Raw genomic sequence first — 18,737 nt, forward strand, 5'->3', positions numbered from 1 at the left:
TCTGCTGCAGAATGAGGAAGGGAAGGAGCCAGGTCTGGGGGTGAGGGAGAGTTGAGCCACTTACCAGCTCTGTGGTGTCGGACTAGATATGCACATCCCCTGGGCCTCAGGACGTCACTGGGAAAATGAAGATAAGAAAAACCTCCTGCATACAGTCTGCTATGGTCTGAAAATTTGTGTCCCCCCAAATCCATAATCTGAAGCCCTAACCCCTCCCCCCCCATCCCCTGCAATGTGATGGTATTTGGAAGTGGAACCTTTGGGAAGTGATCAGCTTAAGATGAGGTCACAAGGGTGGGGCACCCATGATGGGATCAGTGTCCTTATAAGATGAAGAAGAGAGGCTGGAGCTCTCTCCCTGACCACGTAAGGAGGTGGCCTCCTGAAAGCCAGGAAGCTGGTCCTCACCAGGAACCAAATCTGCTGGTACCTTGGTCTTGGATTTTCCAGTCTCCAAGAGTGTGAGAAATAAATGTCTGTTGTTTAGGCCAGTGCCTCTGTGGTATTTCGTATGGTGATGTAAGCTAAGACATGGTTAACCATCCATTCACTCAACAAATATTTACTGAGTTCCTATTGTGCAATGGGTGCTATTCTCATGCTCAGGAGACGGCTGTGAACAAAACAGAGTCCCTGCCCTCATGGAGCTACCACTGGTGGGGAGGGTCACTATCATGTCCATTGCCAATGTATCCAAAGTTGTCATGGGATTAAATTAACTAGTATATACAAAGTGTTTGACACAGAGCGAGCATTCACTAAATGTTAGCTACTATCTCATAATTCCCTCTTCTTAAATTAAAAAAAAAATTTTTTTGGCCACACCGTGCAGCCTGCAGGATCTTACTTCTCCGACCAGGGAACGAACCCGCGCCCCGCTGCAGTAGAAGGGTGGAGTCTTAACCACTGGACCGCCAGGGATGTCCCTCCTAATTCCCTCTTCTGACATCTCTGCTTTCGTTCATGGCACCATTCTTCACTACACAAACCTGATACTTGGGGATTGTGGTAGACAAGCTCATGGCCCCCCAAAGATGTTGACATCCTAATCCCCAGAACTAGTGAATGTGTTAGGTTACATGGCAAAAGGGAATTAAGGTTGCTCATGGAATTAAGATTTCTAATCAGCTAATCCTGAGGTGGGAGATAATGCTGGATGATCTGGGTGGACCCAATGTAATCACAAGGGTCCTTTATAAGTGGGGGATGGAGACAGTAAAGAACCAGAAAGATGGCAGCACGAGAAGGACTTAGCCCAAGATTGCTGGTGTTGAAGATGGAAGACGGCCATGAAGCAAAGAGTGCAGGCAGTCTCTAGAAGCTGCAAATGGGAAGGAAACAAATTCCCTAGAACCTCCAGAATGAATGCAGCACTGATGACACCTCGATTTAGCCTAGTGAAACCCATTTTGGACTCCTGAACTCCAGAAATGTAAGATAAGAAATGTGTATTGTTTTTAAGTCCCTGAGTTTGTAGCAACATATTATAGCAGCTGTAGGGAACAGGGACCATTTTGGCTGTCCTCTCCCTTGCAGCCACTTCCACTGATTAGAAAAGTTGTGGCTTCTACCTTCGTCAGGGAGTCTGCAATTACTCCTCTCCACTCACAACCATTACCCCACTTTAAACCCTCGTTCCCTGAATTAAATTCCACAAGTTTTTACTTTGTGCCAGATTTTGAAGGAAATAGTTATCTTTAAAAACAGTCTCTGCCCCTAGAAGTTATTACAACACAGTATGAAAAACACTACAATAAAAATGGAGGGAGGTAGAAGGAGGCAAAGGTAATAGGTAAAGTTTCCCAAAAGGTGAGGGGGGTGTGATGTGGCGCATTCTAGGAAGACAGAATAGTCTGTGCAAAGGTCCTGTATTCACCAGCCTCCAAGATGGTCCCTGACCACCCCTGCCTCATGCTCTTCGCCTCTTTGTGTTGTCCCTTCCCACACTGAACAGGACTGACTTACGTAACAAGTAGAATATTATAGAGGTGACTGAGTGTGACTTCTAGGGCTAGGCCATAAAATACACTGCAGCTGCCCATCTGTTCTCTTGGGTCACTCCATCTGGGAGAAACCAGCTGCCCTATTGTGAGGAAGGAGCCCTATGGAGAGGTCTACACGGCAAGAGCTGAGACCTCCGACCGACAGCCCTGTGGGTGAGCTATCTGAGAAGTGAATCCTACAGCTCCGGTCAGGCCCCCAGATGACTGTAGCCCCAGCTGACACCTTCACTACAAACTCATGAAGGACCCTGAGCCAGAATCACCCAGCTAAGCTGCTCCCAAATTTATGACCCACAGAAACTGTAAGATAGTAAGTCTTTGTTGTTGTAAGCCACTAAGTTTTAGGGTGATTTGTGACACAGCAATGATAACTAATACAGGCCATGAAAGACCATGCAGAACTACACAAAGTTCTGAAAGACTCAAGTCAAGGGGACAAGGGGAGAGAAACGCAAAACAAGACAGGAAAAGAAGGCCAGGACCAGACTGTGAAGGAGATTCTGAATCACACTAAGCCTCTCAGATAAGATTTGCTTTGTTCTAAGAGCAATGGGGAAGAATAGGTGGGTTTTGAGCTGGGAAGTGACCTGGTCAGATTTCACTTGAGACAGAGGACTCCAAGCGTGGAGGATGGATTGGCAAGAGATGGTGGCGCCCTGTCTAGGAAGGAGATAAATGGATGGATTTGAGACAGTGGGGAAGTGGGATGAAGAGGATTTACTTACTCTTAGATTACATATTGAGGGAAGTGGGGACTACTTCTGGCAACTGAATGGAGGGGCCTGATTTACTGAAAAGGTACACAAGGTGCAAGTGTAAGAGTAGTGTAAGGTAAGGCAAATGTGAGGTGTCTATTTGGCGTCCAAGTAGAGATGGCCGGGAAGGAACTGGATTTGCAGATCTGCCACTGAAGAGTGAGAGATGGCTTGGACTACGGAGACAGATGATGGAGGAGTTCACATGTATGCACACCCCTCACTCCCAGGAAGGTGTGAGGATGGGGTGTGATTCCTGACTATGGCCACAAGATGGCACTGTCACCCAGGACTGCTTGATGGTGGGTTAACTTCTTAGTTGCCATTTATTGAGCACCTACTATATGCCAACTGCTACTCTACATTTTGTCTAATCATTTGTTTTAATAACACACTTTTGAATCCGATAATCCCAAATTTGTGCCTACCTATATAAAAACCTTTTACCTTCTTTGTCATTTTGAAAATAAGATTAAATCCTTTGTGGAAAGAGAAATAAACTTAAGAGTTGAAAGTCTTGGGTTCAAAACCTGACTCTGCCACTTAACAGCTGTGGTCAAAATACATTGCTAAGCCTCAGATTTATTGTCTTCAAAACAGGAATAATAATAGCCTCACAAAATAATCGTGAGGAGTAAGTCAGACAATTTATGTGAAAGATAATTTATGTGATAGGCTCTCAAATAAGACTGGCTTTAAGAAGATAATAATACTCCTAGGTAGTATTACTCCCTAAGTATACTTTAATCAGGCTGAGATTATATATTATTAAACGTGGCTCATGGGCCATCAGTTAAAGCTTAGAATTCTCAAACCCCAACTCCTCCCAGGTTGAACCCTATTGCTCTCTCCTGCCTGCCTCTTAGCACTGTTGATTCCTCTCTTATGCAGGGATTTCAGCAGAGTTAGTGGTCCCCTTCTCCTCCCGCCTTTCCACACACACCCAGCTCAAGGCTATGTGCTCATCACATAGCCCTCTGTATTAGCACAGCGGGTATTGCAAAGTGTTGGTTCAAACTGGATTCCGTCTTAAAATTTGGGGGATTGTAATGACATTTGACTCATGTAAATGAAACTATTAATGCCAAAAGCTAAATTTAACTCCAGGGGATTAAAAAACTTCCTCCAGGGACTTACTTCCCTGTCGGTCCAGTGGTTAAGACTCCACACTTCCACTGCAGGGGGTATGGGTTTAATCCCTGGTCAGGGAACTAAGATCCTGCATGCCACATGGTGTGGCCAAAAAAAATATAAAATAAAAATAAGAAGAATAAAAAGTTAATAAATACAAAACTTCCTCCAGATCACATCTACTCTAAGTTGGTTTTATGGACAGGAAAATATTTGGTTTAAGGTATTTGGCAGATTTTTTCGAGTAAGATCAAACACCTAGTGGTTAAAGAATGAATAGCTGCGGGAATAGAGGAAAGGAAAATGAAGGCAGAGATACGTTTGAAAGAATCCAGGGAAACATACTTGGGCCCAAAAAGAGGCTTCATAGGGACTTCCCTGGTGGCGCAGTGGTTAAGAATCTGCTTGCCAATGCAGGGAACACGGGTTCGATCCCTGGTCCAGGTAGATCCCACATGCCGCGGAGCAACTAAGCCCCTGCGCCACATTTGCTGAGCCTGTACTCTAGGGCCCGCGTGCTGCAACTACTGAAGCCCGCGTGCCTAGAGCCCCTGCTCTGCAACAAGAGGAGCCTCCACAATGAGAAACCTATGCACTGCAACAAAGAGTAGCCCCCGCTCACCGCAACCAGAGAAAGCCCACGTGCAGCAATGAAGACCCAACGCAGCCAAAAAATAAATAAAATAAAATAATTTTAAAAATAAAAAGAGTCTGCATAACTTGTGGGAGTTTTAAGACAATTAATAGTGAGTCCTGGGATGATCATCAATTGGGAAGGACTTCACTTGTGCCCTGGTAGCAATAACCTGAAAGGCCACTAGATGGCAGTATTATCCCAGGAGTCTCTCCAGGTCCCTCCCACCCTGGTGGCTAAGGTTTTCTTTGTTCACAGGCATCCATCTCTAGCCAGTGTCACCAATAATGCCATTATGCATTTTCTGTCACCCCATGCCCCTAGCCTCACAGTTAGCCACTTTCTCACCACCGGCCTTAATACAAAAATAAACTCTACTGACTTTATTGCCATTTGTTACAATAACGTCTGGTCTCTCTGCTCGTAAAAGCAGCTGAATCCAATGCTTTGTTTTAACGAGAAACATAAAATAAGCCAACAAAAACCCAGGTGAGGTTGATCTTTCCCTTTCGTGAGTTAATACTCAGAGGGTCACCAGGCCTGGAGTTGATCAGAGACAGAAGTGCCCACGTGAGATATAGAGAACTCTTCAAACTGGGGAAAGGGGCTACCAGCCCCTATAAGGTGGGGCAAGAGGAGGAGGCTGAACCCCACCCGAGAGAGCAGAGGAGGAAAACCCAAATACCCTATTTAAAACATTTTTTTTTATTTATGGAAAAATTCAACAGTGCAAAAGGAGACAGAATAGTATGACAGGCCCAGATAGCATCTTAAGGAGTGGCTGAAACTATAAACCAGGAAAGAGGCTTGAGGAAGAGGTGAATTCCAAATTTGTTCAACTCCTAAGGTGTAAGTTTCTAGCCCCGTGGGTCTGCTCCCTTCCGGCCCCTCATAATGGAAAGTCCTCACACGAGAAGGGCCCTGGGGTTGGTCTCGGAGGGCAGTCGGGAAAGTGGAGCTGTGGAGATGCCAATTTCATCACCAGAAAGGATGTGAGTCCTGGCTTTGTGTCCTGTCACACAGTTCTTCATCTGGGTGGCTTCTAGGGACATCTGAATACCCAGATAATTCTATGTATGGGCATTTTCCAAGACCCACTGCTTACAGCAGATTATCAAAGGCCTCTGTGTCTACCCCTCATCCCCTCACCCTGGCCAGAAAAGAAGTCTAAAAACACCACTGCAGTGATACTAATACTGCTGACCCAGTCTTTCTCCTCTGATAGTCCTCTATTATTCTTATAAATATGATTGCCTATGAATCCCTTAATTTTAAAAACACAGTCACAGGAGGGACTTCCCTGGTGGTCCAGGGGTTAAGACCCCATGCTCCCAATGCAGGGGGGCCCAGGTTCAATCCCTGGTCAGGGAACTAGATCCCTCACGCATGCCGCAACTTAGAAGTCTGCATGCCGCAGTGAAGATCCCGCATGCCACAACTAAGACCCGGCACAGCCTAAATAAATAAATAAATATTTTTTTAAAAAAATGGTCACAGGAAATTAAGAAAAACAGGTAGATACAGAATTTTCCTGCTAAACTCATTTACTATATTATATTGTTCTATGATCTTCCTTCCAGTGACTGGATGAACTACAGCTTAGGTGAGTTGTTTTCTATATTTGAGATTTTATGTCCACATGACATAATTAGAGAACTTTCAATAAAAATAAACTGCCTCTAGCTACTTCTATACTGGAAATATGTAGGTGTATTAATTTCACAGCTCTGAGAAGAAACCAACAATTAAACTACACTAATTTTAAGTATGTTTAATAACAATGATACCCAAATTCATTAAATACATGAATTTGAACAAATGCACTTTACAATCCATTAAATGTATTCCTCACTGCAGCCGTTGCAGAAATCATTTTGGAAATAAACACAAACATATACGTATTCACAGAAAACACCACTTATAGCTTTAATATCAAACATAGCTCTCACAGTCAGTTCACAAAAAGAGCATAAAGTGCAAAAGCTCCATTTCAAAGGGCCTTGAATTACTCCCAAAATAATGGAGATTAAATGCTACCACAGCCAGTGGGCCTACCACCCATAGACAGCACACCCTACATGAAGTACAGAACAAGGTATATATCTGAAAATACTCTATTTGCTCTGATTACATACTGTGGTTACAAAATCGTCTTAAATCTGGTTTAACACATAGGGAAAGATACAATTCAAACAATTAGTCCCTTAGAGTAGGGGTCATTAAAAAAAAAAAAAGAAAGAAAAAACCATCTGTAGGAGAACGATGTCTATAAAATCCATTGAGAATCCCAACCTGGCCTGAGACCCCTCTTTGACCAGCTGAATCAGCAGCACCCGGACAAAGAGCTGGCTGTTAAAGGTTCCAAGTTCATTTGGGAAAAAGGAGCTATGAGAGGGGCTCTGGCCAGGCAAGCTTCGGCCCTCACCTGTCCCCCAGAGATGGTTCCATGTCAGCCCCGAGGGATAAAGAGCCAGGGAAGGATCACGTCCCAGTTTTGGAGCCTTCGGTATGGCACCAGCTCATGTAAGCATAATGAACTAGTAAGAAGTTTTTACACACCTGAGAGATCCAATAAATAGAATACGTGATGGTATTTTTACAAAGCCTGTGCTTGATGACCATCAAGGTTAGTCCCCTAACCGAACAACTTTGATCCACAATTCATGTTTTATAGGCACTCTTCAGAAGGACAGGCACAGAGTTCCCCCAAAAGGTAGCCTATTACCAAAGAGATGTAGATATCTCATCCCCAAACACCGCAATATATTCACTGAAGTGCTTGTTTTACATTATAATAACAAAGGGGAGAAAATATTTTCTAAAAATCATCAAACACTATAAAACAAGAATCATTAACTTAAATGATCACTTGGTAAATTAATGTTTTTTAATATTCTAAATCCAGTTCCTGCTGGGTATCTATCTTAGGTAAATTCTAACCAGAACAAATATCTAATAGCCATGCTGAGTAACTGCCGTGACCTAACTCCTAAATGTCAAATCTCCACTTCCCTGAATTATCAGGGGGGAAAAAAAGGATTCTTGATTGCACATCAATTAATGAAATAAGCTATGCACTTTTTTAAAATCTGAAAACATCAAAACCTGTAGAACCATATATTTAAGAGCTATTTTCTATGACTTGTCCATCTAAATGCAGAAGCATATCAAAAAGCAGAATTCAGTTCATTATTTCTTAGGGCCCATTCATGTGAGGCTCGATTAAAAAGGAAGGCTCAGTAGTAAGTCTTAGAATCCAGTGATGAACACTCAAGAGTATAGCTAACTCTCGTATATCCCCAAACCTGCTCTTCAGGAAAAATATACAACTAGCATTTATATTCCATTCAAGGTACAAGATCAACTGTCAGCTCTAAAAGACATCAATTGACAACTATATTAGGAAAAAAAAAGACGAGAAGGAAATATATCAAAATATATTAACAATAGTTGTCCTTGAGCTATAGAAATACACATTACTTTTTTTCTTCTCCATCAACTTTTCTTAATATCACCATTTTCTTTAAAATGCATGTAGTGCTATGAGCATTATGAATACAAATGTAAATATAAATATGCATGATGCCACAAACCTAACTTAAAGTAAGACTGGTATATTCCTACTCTTTTTTTAATTTTATTTATTTTTGGCTGCGTTGGGTCTTCATTGCTGCACGCGGGCTTCCTCTAGTTGCAGCGAGCCGGGGCTACTCTTCGTTGCGGTGCGCGGGCTTCTCATTGCGGTGGCTTCTCTTGTTGTGGAGCACGGGCTCTAGGCGCGTGGGCTTCAGTAGTTGTGGCACACAGTCTCAGTAGTTGTGGCACACAGGCTCAGTAGTTGTGGTGCACGGGCTTAGTTGCTCCGCAGCATGTGGGATCTTCCTGGACCAGGGCTCGAACCCGAGTCCCCTACATTGGCAGGCGGATTCTTAACCACTGTGCCACCAGGGAAGCCCTATTCCTACTCTCTTGATTTACCATCCCACAATGGCAAGCGTAGTGATTTCTGTTCAAAAGCAAAGTCTTGTCTTCCTCAAATATACCCCATTCCACACTTTCTTCTCAGCCCTCATCTCATTAAAACCAATCTCTAGGAGGACATTCTGTTTTTCATAACAAAAGCATTCTCTCCTAAACTTAACTTAGTCATTTGTCTTGTAGGAGAAGCAGAGAAATAGTCCTGTGAGTTAGTGTACTTACTTCCTTACTTCCAGCAGAGTCACATTGTATCCCTATTTCCAAAGGTCACTCAGAACCTTCCAGAAGGGCAATGTCAAAGCCTTGGGGGCTGGAGATGGTGTTTCCCACGGAACACACCCTTCATTTCATAGGGAGAAACGGTCCCTCCTTAATTGTTGGGACAATGCTCCCATCACTGAGGAGCTTTCAAGACAAAAATTAAACCTCACACACACACAAAACATTTCCTACACTCTCTGCTTCTCCTTATTTACTTTTTCCCACTAAAAGAGCTGGGCTTAAAGTACAACAAACTCCCTAGTTGGAGCATTTTTATATTGCAGGATGGATGAGACGAGAATCTGTGCCTGGTGGGTCAATCTGGATGGTCTGACATTTCCCTTTAAAGAAAATTCTAGACTTGAAACCCAAAGGACTTAAGAGCAGTTTTTCCAATTCTGTTCCACAAGCCACCTAGGTCTCATATGGGTACATTAAAGATTCCACGAGTATTTAATTCAAATATCGTTTTTTAAACTATAATAAAGCAACATGTACACTCATTCAATACCAAATTTTTGTACCTTGGAAACCACCAATTTGTTAATTTCCATTTTCACTGCCTTTTACATTATTCACGAAGTGCTATAAGTTTAACCTCAAAATAAATTTAAGCTAATAAAATACAAATTATTTCACACATTAAGTCTCCATAAAGATTTCTTACTGCAAACAGGGTTCTGCTGCTAAAATAATTTGAAAACCACAGAAGTAGAATAAAGTCACTCATTTTTAAAGTCTAAATTCAGTTGCTTCTTGGACTTTTCACCTGCAATTCTGTGCAAATTTTAACCAGAGTAAGAGTTCCCGGACAAGCCAAAATCTGTTACTGCCCAACTCTTAAATACGTAGGACAGTGACGTGATTCCCATCCACACAAGAAGGACAGGTCTGTTCTGCCCTCTCCTGTGATGGAATGTTGCAAAGCAAGAGATGCCTGAGTTAAAATGAGTATCCCTGAGGTCATGAATTCCCACCTCGCACCTTGAAGACATATGCAGAGTCTCCCATTCAGCCCAGTGAAGAGGACAGGAGTTGCAGCCAGTGTCACTTTAGGTGAGAACTCAGAAGGCAAGAGATTTGCCCTGCTGCACCCAAAGCAGCCAGTGTGTAGTTAAGGCCAACACTTAAGAAAAGCACGTGGTCAAACGCCAGCGCGGAGAAACCACAGGAAGCACCTCATACTGTGAGGATATGGAGTGTAATTCCCACAGTAAATATCAAAGAAAGAAGCGGCAAGATTCTTGAGGATAATTTCCAGAGTAGGACAGCATATGGGAGGCTTCCAATGAGAACAACTTCTAAAACTTCATGTTTGCTCCAAAGTTTGAACCAGGACCCCTACCACGATTGTCACAGGCCGTTGGCAATGTCACAGAGGTCAAGCAGTAAAGGGGTGGGTCTCTGTATGGAAAGCTCACACCACTCACACCGTAGCTAGTCTTCTCTTTGCGTGTTTGAGGGTACTGGGCTGGGAGGCGGGGACCATGTCAGCATTTAAAACTTGTGCTTATCTTCAAGAATGGCTTAACGTGGAGTGTCGGTTTTGGCATAGAGGGTTTTGCTTGTTAGCTTCACCCTGATCTAAAGCCAAGTCCCCATCTCTCAGAAGAGGTAGCAGGAAAAGGATGCACACATGTACGTAAACCCTGGGTTATGGAGAGCTGCAAGGGGGGAAACCAGCCTCCTTAGCCACAAGCCCTGTGTGCGTTCCATTTGTTTGCTTTCGTTTCAGGACAGTTTCCCCAAATGAAAACCTCTGGCCTCTTCCATCATACAGTCAGAGGGTCTTGTCTGGCGCAGGATTTGTCTGTCAAAGGAGGGTCCGCTCCGAGAGCACATGGGAACGGTGGGATCTGGAGCAAACTCTCTCCAGGAAGCGAGGCGTGTGCAGCGCTGGGTCCCCCACGGGACGGCTCTGCCATCACCATAAAGGACGCAGCCCAACGAGCACTGTAGCTGGAGGTGACACTGAGGAGACACACCTAGTGCCCCTCGGTCCTCTACTTCCCACCTTTGGGAAAGACACCCGCTGCTCCCCAGGCACCGTGGAGTCCTGGCGGTCCACAGACACACTAGTTAGAACCCAAGGGCACTGAATTTTTTAAAAGACAGACTCCACCCCCGACTCTGCGAACCCCCCTGGCTGTCTCTGCTGGCAGATGAAGTTTAGGTGCGCGAGGGAAAATAAGCAGAGAGGCCAGCCACTGCCTAGCCATCACGTGATCTTGACCGGTGATTTCTTGCTGGCGCACAGAAGGGACACGTAGGGGACGCCGATGAAGGCCCATCTCTCGCTGGGCCAAAACTTGATGACGGGGCCTTGCTCGGGTATCTCGGAAGCAGCATCAAAGTAGGCGAAGCACACGCAGCCCAGGTAGGCGGCCAGGCAGATGAGGATGTGCCTGCAATGGAGACGTGGCGGCGTGAGAACCGAGAGGACCTGACGCAGGTCAGACTGTGCTCGGGTTTAGCCCGCCCCTCCCTCCCGCTAACCTGCCTCTCCTGGACGCAGAGACAGGCAGGGGCCTCCCTTAATTAGGAAGGGGTGAGGGTGCCCAACAATCCTTGGAATAGCAGAAGAATGGTAACTCCTGAGCCAACAAAGCCTCTCTTGGAATGTTCTAAAACATTCCAGCTTGATAACAGGAAAAACCTGCAAATGCCTTTGGGGCTCCACAGAGAAGACTGAGGCCCGAGGATTTAAAACAGAGGCACTAATATGATATCGCTTATATGCAGAATCTTAAACAAACAAACAAAAAGAACTTATTCACAAAACAGAAACAGACTCACAGACTTAGAGAACGGAACTTTTGGTTCCCAGGGAGGAAGAGGGGGGGAAAGGGTAGATTGGGAGTTGGGATTGACACGTAAATAAATTGATTAATGAATTAATGAATTAAACTAAAAAAAAACAAAATAAATAAAACAGAGGCACTAAGGAAATAACCGATGAGCACGTGGAACTAGTCCCCCCCCCTTCTAGCTTTAATAATCGGCTGTACATATCTGATGCCCTTCATTAGGAATAATTTTATACTGATTCATCTGCTTTTGCACTTTAGTAAGGGAACTCTTTTTTATTACTATTATTAAATTCACTGTGCCTGTAAAAAGTTTTCATATTGATCTTTATCATGCAAGGGACCATTTAAAGGCATGTAATCCTACTTTTGTACCTTATACTGAAACTTAACTCCAGATGAATTAAAGATTTAAAATACATTTAAAGACATATTTAAAGAAAATATTTTTTAGAAACTTTGGTGGGGGAGGCCTTTCTTAGAATGACACAAAGTTCAGAAACCCTAAAGGGAATGGCTGTGAGAGCCACATGTAATGCACGTCTCTACATTTAAAAACACATGGAATAAAGATGGCTGTAAGAGTACTACCAGTTTGCTTAGTTGAGAACAGTGTCATTTAAGGGATGTCACAGCCACACTGTAATGCATATAGAAGGGAGAGAAAAAAAAAAAACTGAAGGAAAAGACTGACAGATGTGAGAACACGAAAATTTTAAACCAGCATGGCACAAAATATCATTAACATACTGAAAGATAAATGGGAAACTGGGGGAAAATATTTGCACCATATGACAAAGAATTAAAATCCCTATCTTACAAAGAACCCTAAAGACTAACCATCTCATAGGGTGTCTGGGATTTGCTTTACAATAATCCAGGTGTGGGTGGGTAGTGGGTGAAGGTGGCATGAATGAGACTGGCCTCATGTAGATACTACTGAAGCTAAGTGTTGCCTACCTGGGGGCTCCATGTATTATTCTCTGTACTTCTGAAAATGTTGCAAGTGTGCCCAGTAAACAGCATGTAGGTAGTAAACAGCAATGACTGTCTCCTATGTGTCAGGCACTAGGTGCTGGATATAAACTTTTGAAAATGGAAACACTCCACAGGGATGATAAAGAAACTTAAAAGGCACATTTCAAAAGAGGAAAGATACAGTAAATTTACATTTGAAAAGATGCCCAACAAAATACTAATTTTTTTAAAAGACATGAAAATAAAAATAAAATCTTTTCAGGTTAACAAAGATTTTTTTTAAAGTTACTAACATCCAGTATATGTGAAAGTGTATCTTACAGATACACTTTTACTATCTTACAGATTTTAGTAAAAAGTGTTAGTTGATATAATACCTCTGGATTTGGCAACATATTATAATTTAACCTAAGGACACAATTCAGGCATATGAACAAATACAGATGTTCATTACCAATTATTTGTAAAAGTGGCAAGTTAGAAATAACCTAAATATCCATTAATAGAGAGGTTGGTTAAATGAATTATAAAGCATCCATATTATGCGGTATTAACTGGACACAAAAACTGTTGAAGATAATATAAACGCACTGGTAAGGAAAGCTGTCTATGATCTAGTATTTAGTTTAAACAACAAAAGAAGGACCAATATGCATCATGTATAGAATGATGTTATTTTTGTTTTTAAAAGTAGAATTAGAGAACTATGTATATAAAGCACCTGGAAGGATACACTTCAGGCTGTTAACAATTGTTCTCTCTCTTTGGTGGACAGAATTACGAAAGTCTCTCTTTCTATACTGACCTATTGTTTACATTTGTTATAATAAATAAATACGTCACTTTACAACTGGGATGAAAAAATAGTTCAACTTTTTTTTTGTTTTTATTTTGAGGCCACACCACACAGCATGTGCGATCTTAGTTCCCCGACCAGGGATCAAACCCGCGCCCCCTGCAGTGGACGCACAGAGTCTTAACCACTGGACCACAGGGGAAGTCTCAGAAAATGGTTCAACTTTAGGGGAAAAAAAAACAACCTCAGAAAGTACACCAAATTTAGAAACAAATTAAGTTGGAATCCAAGTTATTACAGTCTACTTTTTGAATTTTACTTAAATCACTGTGTGATAAGGGAACTTGGATCGATTAAAAACGTACTATATCTTCAGTGAGATACACAGGTGGATACATTTATCAAAATTTACCAGACTACACAGTTAAAATCTGTGCATTTGATTATCTGTAGATTATAACTCAAATGTACAAGGTGTGTATAAATTCACTAATGTGAGTCGAGGTTGAACCTAAGAAATATCAGGCAATGGATCCTAAGACTGGGAATCCCCAGTGGGAGCTGCTTCCACTTTGTATCTTCTGCGAACAAATCTGGAAGTCCCCGAGTCTTAAACTGAGAGCAGCTTAGGTCTCATGGTAGATAATACACAAGTTCAAACATCCAGGGGAATTCAAGCGAATCCTTTCAAACCGAATAGTCTCAGGCGTCTCCTGATAGAGGTCAAGCTTCTTCTGAATCTGGATCTAACAAATTTTAACAACTCCTTACCACTAGAATTCCTCCCTGGGTGCTCTCAGCTTACAAGGAACATTCTAAAGCAGATTTCCCTTGTTCCTTGATATCTTTTGCAATCAGAAGTCCTGGAGGACAGAGAGGGAAAGATGACGCTGGGTTTGGAGCTGAAGCCATTCCCAGGAAGAAAACCACTGGATTTCCTCCTCAGCTTTCTGAGTACAGGATTTTGCATGCTGTTTTGTAGCTTTCTTTTTCTTAACAGTGTATCCTGAGCCTTCTAAACTGTAGATGCTCCAGTTCCCTATTACTGAGTTTCTAGACTGGTTTGATGTCACCAGGTGGGTGATCCTGAACAATTCACTTTACTTCTCTGGGCTTCTGTCTCCACCTGTCAAATGAATGGGTGAGACTGTCCCTAGGTGATCTGTGAGGCCCAGGCTGGTCACTCAGGCTCAAAAGGTGTGCTTGGTTCCTATTCAGGACTGTCCTATCCCCACATAACATCTGCCCCAAGCCTTCGCCACCTTCCCCCACCCTGGAGATCTAGCTAGAGCTCAGGTTACAGATTCAAGTTCCAAGCTCCTTTCTGCTTTAATAATGGAGCTAGAGGTGAGAGACCGCAGACATGAAGCACAGACAATTAGGTCTGTTTGTTCCGGCTAAGCCTGCTCCCTGGAGCTGTTTCTGCTTTTTCTATCGCTTCTGAAACGTCTGAGGGTCTACCTGAGGAGAGGAGGCACCCAGGCTCTGGTCTGTCCCCCATGTACACTTGTGCCCCCTGCAGGGAGAACGGAGTGACAGCGAGTGTAGACCCTGCCTGGTGACCACCCACCCCACCACGAGCGGGGCTCACCACACGCAGTGCAGGTAGGGAAAGTGGAAGGATGACAGCAGCTCACAGAAGGCCCGGTCACTGATCCAGCAGAAGAGGGCGAGGGTCCACCAGAGGCCCGAGAAGAGGCCCAGCTTAAAAACACGCACGTTGTCACACCTGCCCGGGGATGTAGAGAACAGCTCGTGTCAGTCCTGGCTCCTCTTACCTTGCTGGCCACTTCTTCTCTGCTTCCTCTTGCCTCCCTGGCCCCCCTTGGCGCCGGGGTTCCCACCCAACGCCCCATCACACATGCTCATGGATGGAAACACCGTATGTACCCTGATGGCTCATAAGGCCACACTCCTGACCCAGGCCTCTCCTTGACTCCAGACTTACAAACCACATGTCACATCTTGACATGTCCACCCGATGTCCAGTGTTGATCTAAATTTTACATGTCCGCAGCGTACTCCTAAATCCTTCCTTCTGCCCAATGCCCGTTCTTCTCCCAGCCCTCTCGGGAAGAGGTCACTCTGTGCTTTCAGGACCTCAGGCCAAGAATTTTGGAGTCCTTGTTCTCTTTCTCACACACCCCACATCCAATCCATCAGCCCCTCAATATATATCCAAAGTCTGACCTCTTTCCATCACGTCCACCTGGGTCCAAGCCACCATCATCTCCTGCCTGAGTTACAGCAACTGCCTCCATCCGCCCTTGCTCCTACAGTCACCTCTCAACACCCTGCCCAAAAGCCCCCGACTGCTTCCCTTCTCCCAGAGGGAAAGCCAAAGTGCTCACGGAGGCCACGAGGCCCCAGTGTGCTGGCTTCTCCTCTGTGCTCCACCTCCTCCTCCATACTCTGCCCCTCACTGCCTCTGCTCATCAAACCCCCCAGGGATCTTTGCCATTCCTCCAAAATCCTGGGCACATTCCCCCAGGCCTTAGCACTTGCCGTGCCTGCCACCTGGAATGCCGTTCCCAGATACCCACGCGGCTCGCCACCTCCAAGTCTTTGCTCAGATGTCACTCAGGGAGTCCTCTGCTGAGCACTGTTCCTAACCATCGCACCACCTGTTTCTACCCCTAAGCGACCCTCCCTATCACCTCCTTCCCTCCTCTAGTTCTCTCTGTAGCGATTACAGCCCCTCTGACATCCTCCGTGTTTTACTTATATATTTAAGACCTAACTCCCACCAGCAGGTAAGCCGCTCACTGCTGCATCTCCAGCCCCTGGGACAGAGCCAGGCACATAGGAGACTCACACTATTCCTGAATGTACACTGGAACAAAAGAGTTTCTGAAACAGATCCCAGCAGCTCAAAGGACATTTCAGCTGCCGTTTTCTTTCCTTGTCACCAAATGGCTCGCAAAGTGGGTGACTTCTATTCCTAGGGAGAAATGCCCAGAGGCAGTTGGTGCCTGAGGGTCCTTCGAACCCTCCCTCAGGGTCTCTTTCCCTTAGAGGACTGCTCCCTGGTCAGTCAAGCTCGCTCACTCTCAGGAGTCAGCATCTAACGTAATATCTGCACCCAAGAAGGGGTCATATTTATTTGTTCATATTTACTGAACGAGTAGACGGTGTCAAAAGCCTGACTTGCTGGTACCTTTCCCAGCTGCCTGATAGAAACATGAGTAAAAGCATCAGTGAAAATGGGATGGACAGTGGGCTCAGAGACCCGCTCAAAAAACAAACTGAAAAACCCTGTCGGTAGGAGGGCTAAAGGCACCACTTGAAAAGATTTTTGAAAGAATTAATAGAGCCCCATGACATAAGTAGTGACTACTTTCCAGGTTAGTGACGCAAACAGAGATGAACAATTTCCATTTTCCCTCTTCTCTTCAGCACTCTCCTCTGAACGGCTCACCCTTGGACCTGCCGCCCCTCTCCCAGAGCCCTGTCCCCTCACTCCGCCCATTTTTCTCCACCCCTGCAGGTCTCAGCTTCAAGGGCACTTTCTCAAACAGACTTTCTCTGACAGCCCAAGCACCATCGAACTCCCCCATCACATCCTCTCCTGGGGCCCTGCCATCTTCCCTCATAACATGCATCACAAGCTGAGATTGTGTATTTGTTTAAGTGTTTGTTAATACCTAGTATCCGCCTAGACTGTAAGACCAATGAGAGCAGGAACTAGGCCTAGTCTTCTACCAATGTATATCCAGCATCTAGCAACAGTGCCTGGTCCAGAATAGGCACGTAAAAATAAGGCTTGCTCCATGAACAGATAAAACTGTCCTTCACTTCTTTATTTTAACTGCCTCCTAGTGATCTGATCAGAACATTTTTTTAGATTAAAAAAAAAAACAAAAACAGTAACAATATTGATTGGGTACCAAATTCTCAGAATCCACACCAGGCACTGTACAAGGCAAAATAAGCAGGCCTGGGCTTCCCTGGTGGCACAGTGGTTAAGAATCTGCCTGCCAATGCAGCAGATATGGGTTCGAGCCCTGTTCCGGGAAGATCCCACATGCCGCGGAGCAACTAAGCCCGTGCGCCACAACTACTGAGCCTGCACTCGAGGGCCCATGAGCCACAACTACTGAAGCCCGCACGCCTAGAGCCCATGCTCTGTAGCAAGAGAAGCCACCACAATGAGAAGCCTGCGCACCACAATGAAGAGTAGCCCCCATTCGCGGCAACCAGAGAAAAGCCCGCATGCGGCAACGAGGACCCAACGCAGCCAAAAATAAAATAAATTTATTTTAAAAATAAATAAACAGGGCTCTTGCCATGTTAAAAGGTAGAATGAAAACTAACAAAAACAAGCATCAACAAATACGTAGACAGTTAGCCTGGTATAAGGGGAGCTATGTAAGCTCAATTTAACTAAACCTAGGAAATCTGGCTTAAGGGCCACACCAGCACAGAGAGCTGCAGATGCAGTGTACGTGGCAAGAGAGGCTGAAAGGCAGGTGGTCACAGAAGAGGCGGGGTGGGGCTGACACTTGTGAAGCACGGAGGGAAAGCAAAGCCCTGCAGAGTCAGGGACTCAGGGCACCTGGTACTGACCCTTTCTCTGCTTCTAGAGACACAGTCCTGCTGTACACCACTAACAAGGGCTATGTGAACTTGAGGTTTGTCCAAACCTGCACTTCATCAGGTTTTATCCCACTTTTCAGGGCTTATATCACAATGTCAATGTGAGGTTAAACGGGAAAAGCAGGACACAAGTCATATATATACACACATATATATCAGGACCCTATTTTAGAATAGAAAAACTGAGAGGATGGCTGTCGTTTCTTCTCTTCTTGACCCTTTGTTGTGTTCTCAAAGTTTTCCTTAACAATAAATTCACTCTTATAATCAGAAAAAATCTATTTCAAAATATTCTCAACACAGCTGAGTCACTTGGTGATGTGACAACACAAATGTCAGTCAATGTCAGGTCATGACCCCCAGTCATAAGAAAATTTTGTTTCCTCCTGGTCTGAGAGAAGGTTTAATAAGGACAATGAACGTATGAAGACTAGAAACAAGCTCTAGGAATGAGGTTCATGAGAAATGGAAAGCTAAAAAACAGCCCCTCCCCTATCTGTTCTGAGCAGAGGGAGGTGGGATGAGGAACATTTAGCTGAGACATGACAGATCATTGCTGATGACAAGCAGGGAACATTCTGGAAGGACACGACAAGAGTGACAGGGCATCTTCTTGCTGGGGATGTTATCAAAGCAGGCCAACAAGCATCTTCTCTTTCCCCTCTGGGACTTGAGTGGGAAGTGTGACACAGCAGTGTACGGGGTCCTCGTCCCTGCCCACGTGGAGTTACGTCAAGCAGAGGAGACAGACATTGAGCAAAACAACAGCACAAATACTTTTTAAATTATAACCAAGAT

At 44.4% G+C, this 18,737-nt stretch overlaps 1 protein-coding gene across 5 annotated transcripts in view; it reads right to left on the reverse strand.

Moving 5' to 3' along the window:
- Positions 1 to 18,737, reverse strand: part of ACER2 (alkaline ceramidase 2) — a 56,404-nt gene that overhangs the window by 16,748 nt on the left and 20,919 nt on the right. For 2 of the 5 annotated variants that reach the window (XM_082401010.1, XM_082401009.1), the window contains exons 5-6: positions 14,935 to 15,072; positions 65 to 117 (exon numbers count right to left, since the gene is read on the reverse strand). In XM_082401010.1, coding sequence (XP_082257136.1) covers positions 65 to 117; positions 14,935 to 15,072 — 191 coding nt within the window. Of the gene's footprint in view, positions 1 to 64; positions 118 to 10,545; positions 11,168 to 14,934; positions 15,073 to 18,737 lie in introns of those variants that run through there. The other 3 variants (XM_082401008.1, XM_082401012.1, XM_082401011.1) reach the window with 3 other exon arrangements.

The sequence above is a fragment of the Balaenoptera borealis genome, assembly GCF_965194805.1.
Source record: "Balaenoptera borealis genome assembly, chromosome: 8".
Lineage (NCBI taxonomy): Eukaryota > Metazoa > Chordata > Mammalia > Artiodactyla > Balaenopteridae > Balaenoptera > Balaenoptera borealis.